General features: G+C 40.2%; 1 protein-coding gene across 4 annotated transcripts in view; it reads right to left on the bottom strand.

Moving 5' to 3' along the window:
* Positions 1-13,051, bottom strand: part of SORCS1 (sortilin related VPS10 domain containing receptor 1) — a 576,537-nt gene that overhangs the window by 175,018 nt on the left and 388,468 nt on the right. For all 4 annotated transcript variants that reach the window (XM_027528998.1, XM_027528999.1, XM_027529000.1 and 1 more), the window contains exon 5: positions 8,216-8,289. In XM_027528998.1, coding sequence (XP_027384799.1) covers positions 8,216-8,289 — 74 coding nt within the window. The remainder of the gene's footprint in view (positions 1-8,215; positions 8,290-13,051) is intronic.

Genomic DNA, 13,051 nt, shown 5'->3' with positions numbered 1-13,051 from the left:
AATGTTATGCTTTAAGCCATGAGAAATAAGACAAATACTTGACCAGGGAAATGCGTACATGGTTCCTGAGGCAGTAGTGTGATAGGAGGAGATGGATGGAGAGGCTTTTTTACTGTTCCTAGTGGGAGGGAAGGTGGTGCTGAGTCAGTATAATGTTAGGGAGAATGGAAGAGCAGCTGGCAGGTAAAACTTCCTGGAGGTACAACCTGTGGGACTTGGAAACCCAAAGATTTAAGAGGAGGTGAGTACAACGGCAGAGTTGAATATGACTCTAAGGTGCTAAGGCTAGGATACAGGGAATACAGAAATATGGAAGCCTATAGAAAAAGCTGATTTTGAATGGTGGGATGTCGCACTACTGGCCCACATAAAACAGAAAGCGAGTGATGGTGTTATTCTCTACAGAAAATGACTGGCTTCACAGATGTGAGTGGAGACTACAGCAGAGCATCTTCAAAAAATAGCCGTAACTCTATCTAATCTAATGTTATAAAAAGTCATATTATATCTTCTAGTTATTTTGATAACATAGAGTTTCACTTCATATACATATATATGTGTATATATAAATGTGTGGTTTTTTTTTTTTTTTTTTGTAACAGCATTAGATTTTACCCTATTTCCAATTTGCAAAACCTGGGAAAGGAAAAGTAGAGAGAGTTCTTTTATTATTGAATCCATTAAATCCATCTGAGGAAACACAAAAGAGTTAGTTATCTCATGCTTTATCCCGTTCAAGTCCTTTTTGTGAGAGTGGCTTAGAGGTCTTAGAGATGCTGGGTTGAATGCCAGCACATCTGAAGGAGGAAGAGGTAGGGTCATGGTGACATGGTAACCTGGTGAATATAAAACAAACTGTCAAACAAGGCAAAATAAAATGCTGAAATAGGCTTGGCAGCAATATTCAACAAAGACTAGATGATGAGTAGGAGTGATATGAGTCAGAATCAGAGAGGAAAACTATTTAAGTCCTGCAGTGTTTTCTGATGGTAGCCAGATATATTAATGAAAGTTTATGGACCCGCCTCTTATGCCTGAGGTTAGATGAAAGGACCCTGGGTAGGAGCTGATGACCTCATGTGTAACTGAATCACTTTGCCACACCTAAAACTTGCATAACACTGTAAACCAATCATATGCCAATAAAAATCGAATGCCTTTGGAAGCAAGCAAACAGAAAGAGAACACTGATGATTGCAATGAGCCCCCGCATCAGGTAGAGTCTAGAAAAAGTTAGACCTTACTTTTCAGATCCATGAGCCAATATTGCTTTTTTCCCCCCTTAAAACAGGTTTCCTTTTTCTATTACATATTTTGAAGAAGTTTTGATCAATAAATCACTTCACATCATTGTTCTGGGGATTGTTTAAAACAACATACGCAAAGCACTCAGCACAGAGGTTGGCATACGGTAAGTGCTCAAGAAATGAGACTTGTTGCCAAAGACGTGGGATGGGAAGTCACTGATACTGACTGACATTGAACCATAGGGACAAATGAGAATGTACAAACTTGCTCAAACACACTGAAAATGGAGCCAGAAATATTCCTGGATCCCTCTGCTACGATACAGCTGGCATACACCCCCTGAGGGACATCACTGAAACAAGGATGGCATTCTAGAATAACAGAAGGTTTACTGTCAAGCCGACTCTTAATTTTCATGTGTGAATTAGTTACAAAAAAAATATGTAATCCGCCATTTAGCTGTCTCTGTTTCCGGCCAGCCCCCTGTATGTCAGAACAACATAATCAATATGTTGCTTGAATGAGGTGGTATGCTCGAGCCTATTTTAAATTAAGTGAAACAGCTCTAAGACTGCCTTGTCTTTTGCATAGATAATAGATTGCTATACTGGTTCAGTCACTAAGTTGTGTCTGACTCTTGTGATCCCATGGACTGTAGCCTGCCAGGCTCCTCTGTCTATGGGATTCTCCAGACAAGAACACTGGAGTGGGTTGTCATTTCCTTCTCCAGGGCATCTTCCTGACTTAGGGATCGAACCCCAGATCTCCTGCATTGCAGGCAGATTCTTTACCAATTTACTAACAGGGAAGCCCAATAGATTGCTGAGTGGTTTATAATGAAAACTACCTTCCATTCCTTTATCCTAAATTTGAATCAAATTCCAACAAACCATATTCATCAACTTCTTAAATAGTAAACTTGGTTTCTGACAGAAGCTTCACTTATGCAAGGCATGTGGGCACCACTGGTTCTCCTTTCCACAGTCTTCTTCAGTATTAAATGCAATACTTTGGTTTTTATCTATTAAATTGTTAGAAAGTGTGTGTTTGTGTGTTAGTCATTCAGTTGTGTCCGATTCTGGGACCCCATGGACTGTAGCCCCCCAGGCTCCTCTGTCCATGGGATTCTCCAAGGAAGAATAATGGAGTGAGTAGCCATTTCCTTCTCCAGGGGATCTTCCCCACCCAGGGATCGAACCTGGGTTGTCTGTGTTACAGGCAGAGTCTTTACCATCTGAACCACCAGGGAAGTCCCATTGAACTGTTAAACTAACAATTATTCTGGAGGGATACAAGGGGTTCACAAAGAATCAGACACAAATGAAATGACTGAGCATACACATAACTCTTGAATTTTGGGCTGATCTTTACTGTTGCAAGCAAGCGTCATGGATCTAGATAGACCAAGTTTCAAAATTTGGTATACTACATGTTATGTTACATAAACTATATCATTTTTCTATTTCATCAACAAGGGAATAAAAATCCCTACCCCACAATCTTGTTGTGAGGATCAAATGGTGTGACTTATCATGTGCCTTCAAGCTAGGCTACAGCAGTATGTGAACTGAGACCTTCCAGAGGTAAGACCTAGTACAACCAGTGCAAGTTCAATGCATGAAGCAGGGCTTCCAGGGCTGGTGCTCTGTGACACCAGGAGGTATGGGATGGGGAGGGAAGGGGGCGGGGGGTTCAGGATTAGGGGGACACATGTATACCTATGGCTGATTCATGCTGTTGTATAGCAAAACCCATCACAATATTCGAAAGCAGCTATTCTCCAATTAAAATAAATTAATTAATTTAAAAAAAAAAGAAAAAGAAAGAAAAGACAGAGGAATCAGAGATCAAATTAGCAGAGAAAGCAAGGGAATTCCAGAAAAACATCTACTTCTGCTTCACTGGGCTTCCCTTGTGGCTCAGCTGGTAAAGCCTGTACTACGGGAAATCTGGGTTCGATCCCTCTGTTGGGAAGATCCCCTGGAGAAGGGAAAGGCTACCCACTCCACTATTCTGGCCTGGAAAACTCCATGGACTGTACAGTCCATGGGGTCACAAAGAGTGGGACACGACTAGGCGACTTTCACTTTTTCATTAACTATGCTAATGCCTCTGACTATGTGGATCACAATGAACTGTGGAAAATTCTTAAAGAGATGGGAATACCAGACTACCTTACCTGTCTCCTGAGAAACCTGTTTGCAGGTCAAGAAGCAATGGTTAGAACCTTAAATGAAACAATGGACTGGGTCAAAATTGGGAAAGGAGTACGATCCTGTATTGTGACCTTGTTTATTTAACTTATAAGGGAGTACATTATGTGAAATGTCCGCTGGACGAATCAAAAGCTGGAAACAAGATTGCCAGGAGAAATATCAACAACCTCAGCGATACAGATGATACTACTCTAATGGCAGAAAATGAAAAGGAACTAAAGAGACTCTTGATGAGGTTCACCCTCTTTCACAGAGGAGAGTAAAAAAGCTGGCTTAAAACTCAACATTCAAAAAGCTAAGATCATGGCATCCAGTCCCATCACTTTATGGCCAATAGATGGGTAAAAGTGGAAGCAATGACAGATTTTATTTTCCTGGGCTCCAAAATTACTGAAGATGGTGACTATAGCCATGAAAATTAAAAGATGCTTGCTCCTTGAAATACAGAGCGTATTAAAAAGCAGAGACATCGATTTGCCAACAAAGGTCCATATAGTCAAAACTATGATTTTTCCAGCAGTCATGTATGGTTTTGAGAGTTGGACCATAAAAAAGCTGAGTGCAGAAGAACTGATGCTTTCAAATTGTGGTACTGCAGAAGACTCTTGGGAGTCCCTTGGACTGAAAGGAGATCAAACCACTCAATCCTAAAGGAAATCAACCATGAGTATTCATTGGAAAGATTGATGCTGAAGCTCCAATACTCTGGTCACCTGATGCAAGGAGATGATTCATTGGGAAAGACCATGATGCCGGGAAAGACTGAAGACAAAACAAGAGGGCAGCAGAGGAGGAAATGGTTAGATAGCATCACCAACTCAACGGACATGAATCAGAGCAAACTCTAGAAGATAGTGAAGGACAGGGAAGTTTGGCATGCTGCAGTCCATGGGGTTACAAAGAGTTGGACATGACTTAATAACTGAATAACAACAAAATCACGTACCTGGACGACTGTAGTTACTTAACAATTACATACCCCTATTCTGGAACATTATCTTACTGACACCTAGCTCTCCCATCTTATTTTCTCCCTAATGAAAATCTATCTTTTTATTTTATGATAACGGAATCTTTTTTTCTTCCTTTTTAGGAATCTTCTCTCCTCCATCCTTGAGCTATGTAGTTTGACTGAGACTCTATACCACCTCCTATTTCAATTCCCAGAAAAGATATGTGTCTGACCTACATTAGTAATGAACCATCTTATATAGCTCTGATCCAAGCCAGACTACTTGGATTCAATCCCTGGAAATGTGAGGAAAGAGGCAGACCGGTTTGATGGAGTTTCCAAACTGTCAGACTGTAAGACTAAATTTGATGATGTCCATCATTGCTATAATAAATGGTGAAATCTAACTTGAGAATGAAGCCAACTTGGGGGAAAAACACAACTAAGAGATGTAAAAAATCAGTTAATATTACTGTAAGCCAGCAGGGACTCAGTACAGTTCTTAGGTGTCAGGCATATAACCAATCACAAGAAACATCTCATTTAACTAAGTAGGTATTAATTATCTTTTTACAGAGGGAAAAAAAAGGGGCATGCAGAATTAAACTTACTCATGACTCCTTACTTAGTAAATGGCAAAGCTAGAACTCATACCTCAGTATCTCTGAGCCCCTTAAATTCCCAGCTGTATAGCCTCCCAGTATAATTGATTTCTGATATAGTAAAGAACAAAACCGTTATAACAGTTAGTTGAATAAAAATATACCTATTCTATTTAAGGCAGTATTGTGCTAAGATACATTTTATAAGATGCCCTAAACATGCAAATCAATTGTGGAAGCAATTTAAACTCCTCGGAAGAAAGTTCATATGTATGTCAGTATGATGGTGCTACGAACAATCACCATAAACATAAGGATAAGTTCTTACATTCCAAAACTGCTTTGCAATTACCACTGACTACTTCCAGGGGTAGGAGTACTATTGCCACCAAAAATAAAGATATGCCTTAAGTGCACTAGGTGACGAGGAAAAGATATGAATTCATCTTCATTTTTCTCCATGGGAAATGCTATGTTATTATCCAGTGTCACATATAAGTTCAGCACTATAAAAGTTCCCCTCAGTCCCCTCTACACTCCCACAGCCAGGCTTTAAGCAGAAATGATTAAAGAGAGCTTCTTTCAATTAAGCTTGCTGAATAATCCTAGATAGCCCAATAGTTCTCATATAATTAAAAAAAAAAAAACTGATTTCCAAGAGTCTAACAAATATTGCTTCGACTGACACCTTTCTGCAAGCCATAGGAAGATCCTCAGAGTCAGAAAATACAGACCATGTAGCCAGAGACCAATATATTTCATCAACAGTCATGTGCACTGTGCAATTTACAAGGTCTCATGCTTTCTCTGGAAAGTCCAGAGGGCCCATTTTCCAAGCCCAGTTGGAGGGATACACACACAGGCATGGTGGCCAAAAGAGCCTTGGGTTTTCTACTCATCTGCCTAAAACAGGCCAGATTTCCAGAGTTCATAGCTCCAGCCCAGAAGAGTTCCAAGAAGTGGCAGAGCCCATTGATTCAGTAGCTTATGGGCTCTGAAGCCATTCTGCCTGAATCTTAATCCTGGTTTTGCTGCTTTCTGGCTGGGTGACCTTGGCTAAATTATTTAACCTCTCCATGCCAAAGATTCCTTTTCTGTTAGGGATGATAATGCAAGGCTTACTTCATAAAATTGCTCTGAGAATTACATTGCTTAAGTTTGAATAATGCCTATCACAATGTCAGAGCTTGAATGGAGAAGAGGTCTCTATTCCCAAAGGCAGAGGAGGGGTATCATTTATTTCACCCAGCAGACGGATTAATTAGAATTTATATATGTTTTTATAAAGATAATGATATGACATGTGGTTACAAGGACTTGGTATAATATTTGTATAATAAATAAAATTTGTATAACAATATTTATATAATAACATTTGGTCACCAAGGGAAGATCCCCATTCCAAGAAGAAATAATGGGTTTTCAATTACTACCAGCCAAAGCAATGATGGAATTGTTTTTCATCCCCAAAATGTGTGTAAATTAGCCCTCAGTGAGCTGGAAAATACTGTGTACCATGTACCACCACTTGACATGGGAAATTCTCTCATCTTACTTTCCTTTTTTTTTTTTTTTTGATCAGTGTTTTTCTTTGTTTCTGTCAGTTGGAACAAACTTCTCTCCAGACTTTAATGAAGTTTTTACCTTCCACTGCTTGGTCCATATGCAAATGTTTTCAGTTACTTGGAAGCAGGACTTAAAGATCAGTCTCTCATGCTTTCTCATTGGTGAAGCATTGACTCCATTTCCAGGTTAACTTAGGGGAACCACATTGATTTATTTTAGTCTTTATTTATTCCGTGCATATTATTATTTATTTATTCTATGAACATATAACACCCAATATAAAGGAGGAAATGAAAATAAACAAAACCCATGGACCCTCTTTCCAAAAAAGTGACTTTATAATTTATAAGGAGATGTACATGGAGATACAAAATGCTAATCAGAAAAGGGAGATTCAGTGACAGTTAGAACTGTTTTCCCAGAGAAGGGAGAAGCCGATTTAGATGCCAAAAACAAAGCTTCAGTCATTCCTGAGTGGAAGCAGCAGTGAAGAGGTGGGTGACTTCTATGCAACAGAAACCCTATTTAGTTATCAACGTCTCTGTGATGGGAGAAAAGGTATCTTTCTGTACAGAAGTCTCTTTGTGTTATCTTTGAGCCAGTTTGTTTGCAAATGACTTGTCTTTCACTTTTTCAGGCAGTTTCACTAGTGTTAAGAGATTTATCTGTTCTCTGGCTTTCACCTCCCACAGGAGTCTTAGGGCTGTGTTTGAGAATGAGAAAAATAAAAATGCATTCCTCTTTGAAGTGAGAGAATTGGAGTGGTGAGGGAAGCTATTAGGTACATGGAAGTTGGAAGGCTGATGAAAGATAGTGTGATTTTAAGAGGAATAAAAGGGAGGCAACTTTCACTGTCCTGGTTGTAGGAAACTCACTAGCTTCTAAAAGGTCATTGCCCCAGTAATTCTCAATGACGTGAACAAAGAATATTTAAACTCTTGCTTGAGCTAGTTCCACAGACCACTGTTAATACCAGCAGAAATCTGGAAGTAACCTAGATGTCTATTCCATAGGCAGGTTAGATAAATTAGGGTAAGACAGAATCGCATCTTTTATATGGTTTAGGCTGTAAATTCAAAAGGGATTGATAAGTAATATCAACATTAACTAGAATGTTTTGTATTTGCACATGCTTAGGTATTCATAGAATGTTTATGGAAGGAGAAGTGAGAAACTAGAAACATTGGTTGCGTACCATATGATGAAAAGAATACTAAAAAGAGTCGAAATCAGGAATCGGAAGATGATCTGCTTTTAGACTAATTAAGATCTAGTTATTTACACTGAAAGTCTTTAATTTGAACATGTATTATATATGTGTATAATGCTTTTAGTAATAAAAATCACTATTAAAATGTTTTAAAGTGTCTGTCTTACAGTTTCATCAAAATATAACAAAACAACATTTTCATCGCTCTTGCTGCCATTGATCTTATTTTTTAAAAGTAATTTATGATACTGCTTTAACAATCCCTTGCCGTGTTTACCACTCCAATGTCCCCTTCTGCCCTACAGAATGTGGGTATATCCCAATAAGGACAGACGTCATGCGACAGCTCTGGGTGGGAAGATTCCAACGTTCATTTTCCCGGGTGATATCTCCATTTGCTAGTTAACAGAGTGAGACTTACCAGTAGAATCTGTTTGGAACAACCGCTTCCTGGATAAGCTGCCACCTTCTCCCAAATTCAGCAGAGCTGTATAACTGTAGAGAAGACAAAATATTCAGTACCAGGACGTCATGGTACACTGAATGCATAAAACATGATTCACTGGATTAATGATAATGATAATAATAATAACGTCTTCCATTTATTAATCACCCTTCCTATGCCAGATGAGTGCCCCATGTATCATCTCTATTCTCCATATAGATCCTGCAAGACATTGATATTTCCATTTTATAGTTGAGCAAACTGAAGCTCACAAAGATTAAGTGATTTGTTGGAAATCACATGCCCTCTAAATATTAAAATAAATTGGGATTCATACCCCATTCTGCCTGGTAAGCTGTATTACTTGCCATGGAATATGCAGACTGTTGTCTGAAATACAAAGAAGTCCAAAATCTAGACCTGGCTCTCAGAAAGCCAATAATATAACCCAAATCTGACAAAAAATAATGAGCAATGCATGCAATCACCAGATGAAGGAATTCAAAGGAAGGGGATTCAGAAATCAATTAGGGATGCTTCTGAGATGTATGGTGATTCACCATGGATGTGAATGAATGGCAGAATTCAAACTGACAAAGATAAGACAAGCAGGACTCACAAAGGGAATAGCGTGGATAAGAAGTGAGAAAATCAGGGATGGTATATGAATAAATGTGGCTTATCAAAGGCACATGTAGTCAAAGCTATGCTTTTTCCAGTAGTCACGTATGGATGTGAGAGTTGATCCATAAAGAAAGCTGAGCACCAAAGAACTGATGCTTTTGAACTGTGGTGTTAGAGAAGACTCTTGAGAGTCCCCTGGACTGCAAGGAGATCAAACCAGACCATCTTAAAGGGAATCAGTCTTGAATATTCATTGGAAGGACTGACGCTGAAGCTGAAGCTCCAATACTTTGGAGACATGATGTGAAGAACTGACTCATTGGAAAAGACCCTGATGCTGGGGAAGATTGAAGTCAGGAGGAGAAGGGGACAACAGAGGATGAGATGGTTGGATGGCATCACTGACTCGATGGACATGAGCTTGAGCAAACTCTGAGAGTTGGTGATGGGCAGGGAAGTCTGGCGTGCTACGGTCCATGGGGTTGCAAAGAGTTGGACACAACTGAGCGACTGAACTGAACTGGCAACTTGAAAAGGCTTTGAATGACAAGTTAGGGAGAAGAAAATCCGGTCATGCTGGCAGAAGGAGCCAGTTGATGTCTTTTTAAACAGAGAATAGAGGAACTTTAGGCTCTAACAGCAGCCCACATGGACTAAGCTTTTACTATAATTTAAGTGCTTCTCATGCATTCCTTCATTTAATCCACATACCATCCCTCCCAGTAGTATATACAGCTATTATGGCCATTTTGCCAATGCTTACACAGCCGGGGAGATTTCAAGTCCATTTGCTACAGTGCTGTCCAAGGGCAACCACAAAGAAACACTGCTCATGACCCAGGGTCTAACCCTCCGCATACTCCTTCCCCTCCAAGTGTCTTTCTTCTCTTCTATCTTGTTCTTCATTGTTGGCTCACTCCTACTCCTGCTCCTCTCCAGTGGTCTCACAGCATCATACCCAGGATGGTTTTACAGGAACCTTTCTTTGTGTTTTTTGTTGTTTTTGTTGTTCTTGTTCTTTTGCTTCTAGAAGTGTTCTCTGATGGCAGCCCAGAGATTCCTATTGCTTGAGGCATTCCGGTTCCCACGGATGTTTGGCCGGATGATTTGAAAATATCATTTTGGAACATCTCCTTTCTGCTGTGTGCCTGGTCTGTAACCCACTCACATCCCAGTCATCCACCACTGCGCGTGCCAGATCCTACAGTGAATGGATGGTGAGTCACTGTGTACTGAGTACCATGACTGTCCGCCCTCTCCAGCCTTGGCGCTCAATGGAGGGTCAAATGACTCACCAAGTGACTCACCGCGGCTGCAGATGTACCAGGCATATCCAAGAAGTAAGTCAGCTCAAGTGAGGATTTACTGACCCTTGGAAGAGCCTGCTACGACATTGTGTACACTGGATCAAAACACATCCTGAAGTCAAAAAAGAGGCTGAAGTATTTGGCTACCAAAGCGAGGCGCTCACTTGGCCCCAGCTACACAGTATTTGGGCATTCAGCCAAGAAGAATCTGTGACTTTTCCTTTCAAGTCTTATTATTTTTCCTTGCCCTACAAAGCCTGGGTTGGGGGGAGGCTTCCTGGGTACATTTCATGCTTGATTCATTTTAAGAGTGTTGAGGAGAAAGGGGAGACAGTTCCCCTCATGGGATAACAGAAGACACAACAACATCTTCCCTCTTAATTCAGACGCCAAGCAGACAGAGGGTGCATGTCCTGCTTCCCACTATGTCCCGAACACTTGCATTTTAATATTCAAACTTGGATCAGAACAGTGATCATTTGATCCTGAGTGTCTGTGGCTTCCTCTGCTCTTGCACCATTTTTTTTTTAAATTAAAACCCAGAGCTGCACTGCTTTCTATGAGTTCAAAGGGAACAGAAATCATGCCACTGTGTATGCCTATAGCTATTTATAAATGCATGTTAGTATCTATATTTATATACAAGGATTTATGCAAATATAAGAGAATCAGGGTGGTTTGAAATAATAATTCTGTGTGAAGGCTAGACTCATATATATTCTGAAAATCATATATAAATTCTGAGCTCTCCTACAGCTACACCAAGGGACTGCTACCTCTGTCTTCACATAGAATTCATCACAGTGAGGAACTGTTGGGTGCCAGCATCTACGTGTGTGTGTGTGTGTGTTTTCCTCTATGTCTTTTTAAATTGATCCCTCTAGGCTTGGATTCAGAACCTGTGGACCAGTCAGGTATGTCCCATGATATTTGTTTTTATCCTCTTCAAGGAGATGCTTTGTTATTTGTGAGCATCTAGAGGCCCCTCAAGCAGTGGGTACATCAAACAATCCAATAAACCAAGCCTCTCTTATTCAGCTCAGTGACATTTCTTATAGTTTCTATCTCAAAAGGTCCCCTCTCGTGTCTTCTCCCTGTTCCATTCACACCTGGGCACATGCCCCCTGCCATGCCTTCCCTGGTGCTACCCACTCTGGCAGAGGTGGCTTCAAGGCTTGCCTACCACAATGCCAGTCTTCTTTTTAGGTCCAGATGAGAGGACATCTTTTCTATGAACCCTCTCCTACACACTGAGATTTTCTAGAGGCCTCATTTCCAAAGAACTATGGTACAAGAAATGCTATCAAACTATAGTCCATATATTTAACTTTCTTAGTAGCCTTTCAAGAGAGCCTTTTATAATGCAAGACAGAAATCCCTACCCATCTAAACTCACTCTAAAATAGCTGAGATCATCCCTTCCCTCTCTGATGAGATCACAAAGTTTTTATGTGTCTGGAATTCCATCTTTTTGTATCTATACAGTGCCTTGTACATAGTAGATGACCAAGGGGGGGAATAAAGTATTGACTTTACATCATGAAAATTCCCTAGTGATGGATCTACCTAGTAAAACACTCAGGTTTCCCAAAGAACAGACAAAGGTAATTTAGCAGAGGACGATGTTTTACTTCCATGGATCCATAGCTAGAGGCCTGTACCTAAAACCAACAAACAAAACTATAAATATCAGCACATTTGAAATTCCCAAGGACTTGCAGCCAGGGTCTTATATATTCACCCCTAGAAAGAGCTGCTCTGTATATTCCACCTACTACTTCAAACCTTTCCTCTCTAAGAATTTAATTGTCCAGCCTGATGTCACACCAAGAAAAGGAGAAAACAACTCACAGCAATCCAAGTTAATGTGTTCATTAAACCTGCAGAGTCTGACAGCAAAGTTTTCCTCCACAAAATAGAGAGTGCTACCCAAACCTTTTTTTTTTTCCCACCCAGTGACTATCTCAGCCACCAGTGGAAGGCTTTCTGTGTAGAATGAGTCAATGTCCTTTAATAAAATTCATAGTGGTGGCAGCACCTAAATAAGATTTATTTCCCTCCCTGTCTGTCTCCAGCTCCAAGGTTTCTTTCGACTGTCAGAACACAGAACTGAGATCTATCATTGCTACCTGTCACATCAGAGAAAGCATCCACAGCTTTCGCCAGCAGTGCCAAATCTAGAGAAAGAGAGAAGGAGAATGATCAGGGGGCAGAAAAGCATATCTGAACTAGTTTTAGGAGAGCAGTGCTTGTCTCTAATCCTCTGTCATGACCTCCCCAGATGCCTTCTTGGAAGGGTTTAGATCTGTTGTTTTGTTTTGTTCTTTTACTAATCCTGGTACAAAATATTAGCGAAAAAATGGAAGGAGTAGACATTTTAGAAAGGGAGAAGGGAAGGATTCTGGTTAACAAAAGAATGCAAGGCAGATGATTCTTCCAGTTTAGAATCACTCTAAACTGCCTGAGACCGCCTCTCCATCTCAGTAAATGTAAGTTAATGAGCACAAACTCATTGCTCATCTAAGCTCAAGATGTATTAGCAGCTCAAGGTCCAACTCTCCACTCTGTTATTACCCTAGTGTGGGGGCTTTCAAAACTTCTTCCTGCCATGTTCCTCCCCTGAAGAGTTAGTCAGTCCTTCTTTCCTTTTTTTTTTTTTTTGATAACTTGATCATCATCACATTGGCTTGTTTTCTTGCAATCTGTCTTTGTCTGCCATATGAAGAATGCAGATAAAAAAGCAATTAATTGCAAAGGATGCAATTTCAAGGGTTGGTTTTATTACCAGCTTTCAACCAAATGTACAATCCTCTCTGGTGCCATCCTGGAGAGCTGCAAGTTGGCTGAGAGGCAAAGTCTCCAATGGAGAATAAAGAGGAAG

This window comes from Bos indicus x Bos taurus, chromosome 26 (assembly GCF_003369695.1).
Source record: "Bos indicus x Bos taurus breed Angus x Brahman F1 hybrid chromosome 26, Bos_hybrid_MaternalHap_v2.0, whole genome shotgun sequence".
NCBI classification, from domain to species: domain Eukaryota; kingdom Metazoa; phylum Chordata; class Mammalia; order Artiodactyla; family Bovidae; genus Bos; species Bos indicus x Bos taurus.
The sequence above is the reverse complement of the archived record's forward strand: the minus strand, read 5'-3'. Positions and strand labels throughout refer to the sequence as shown.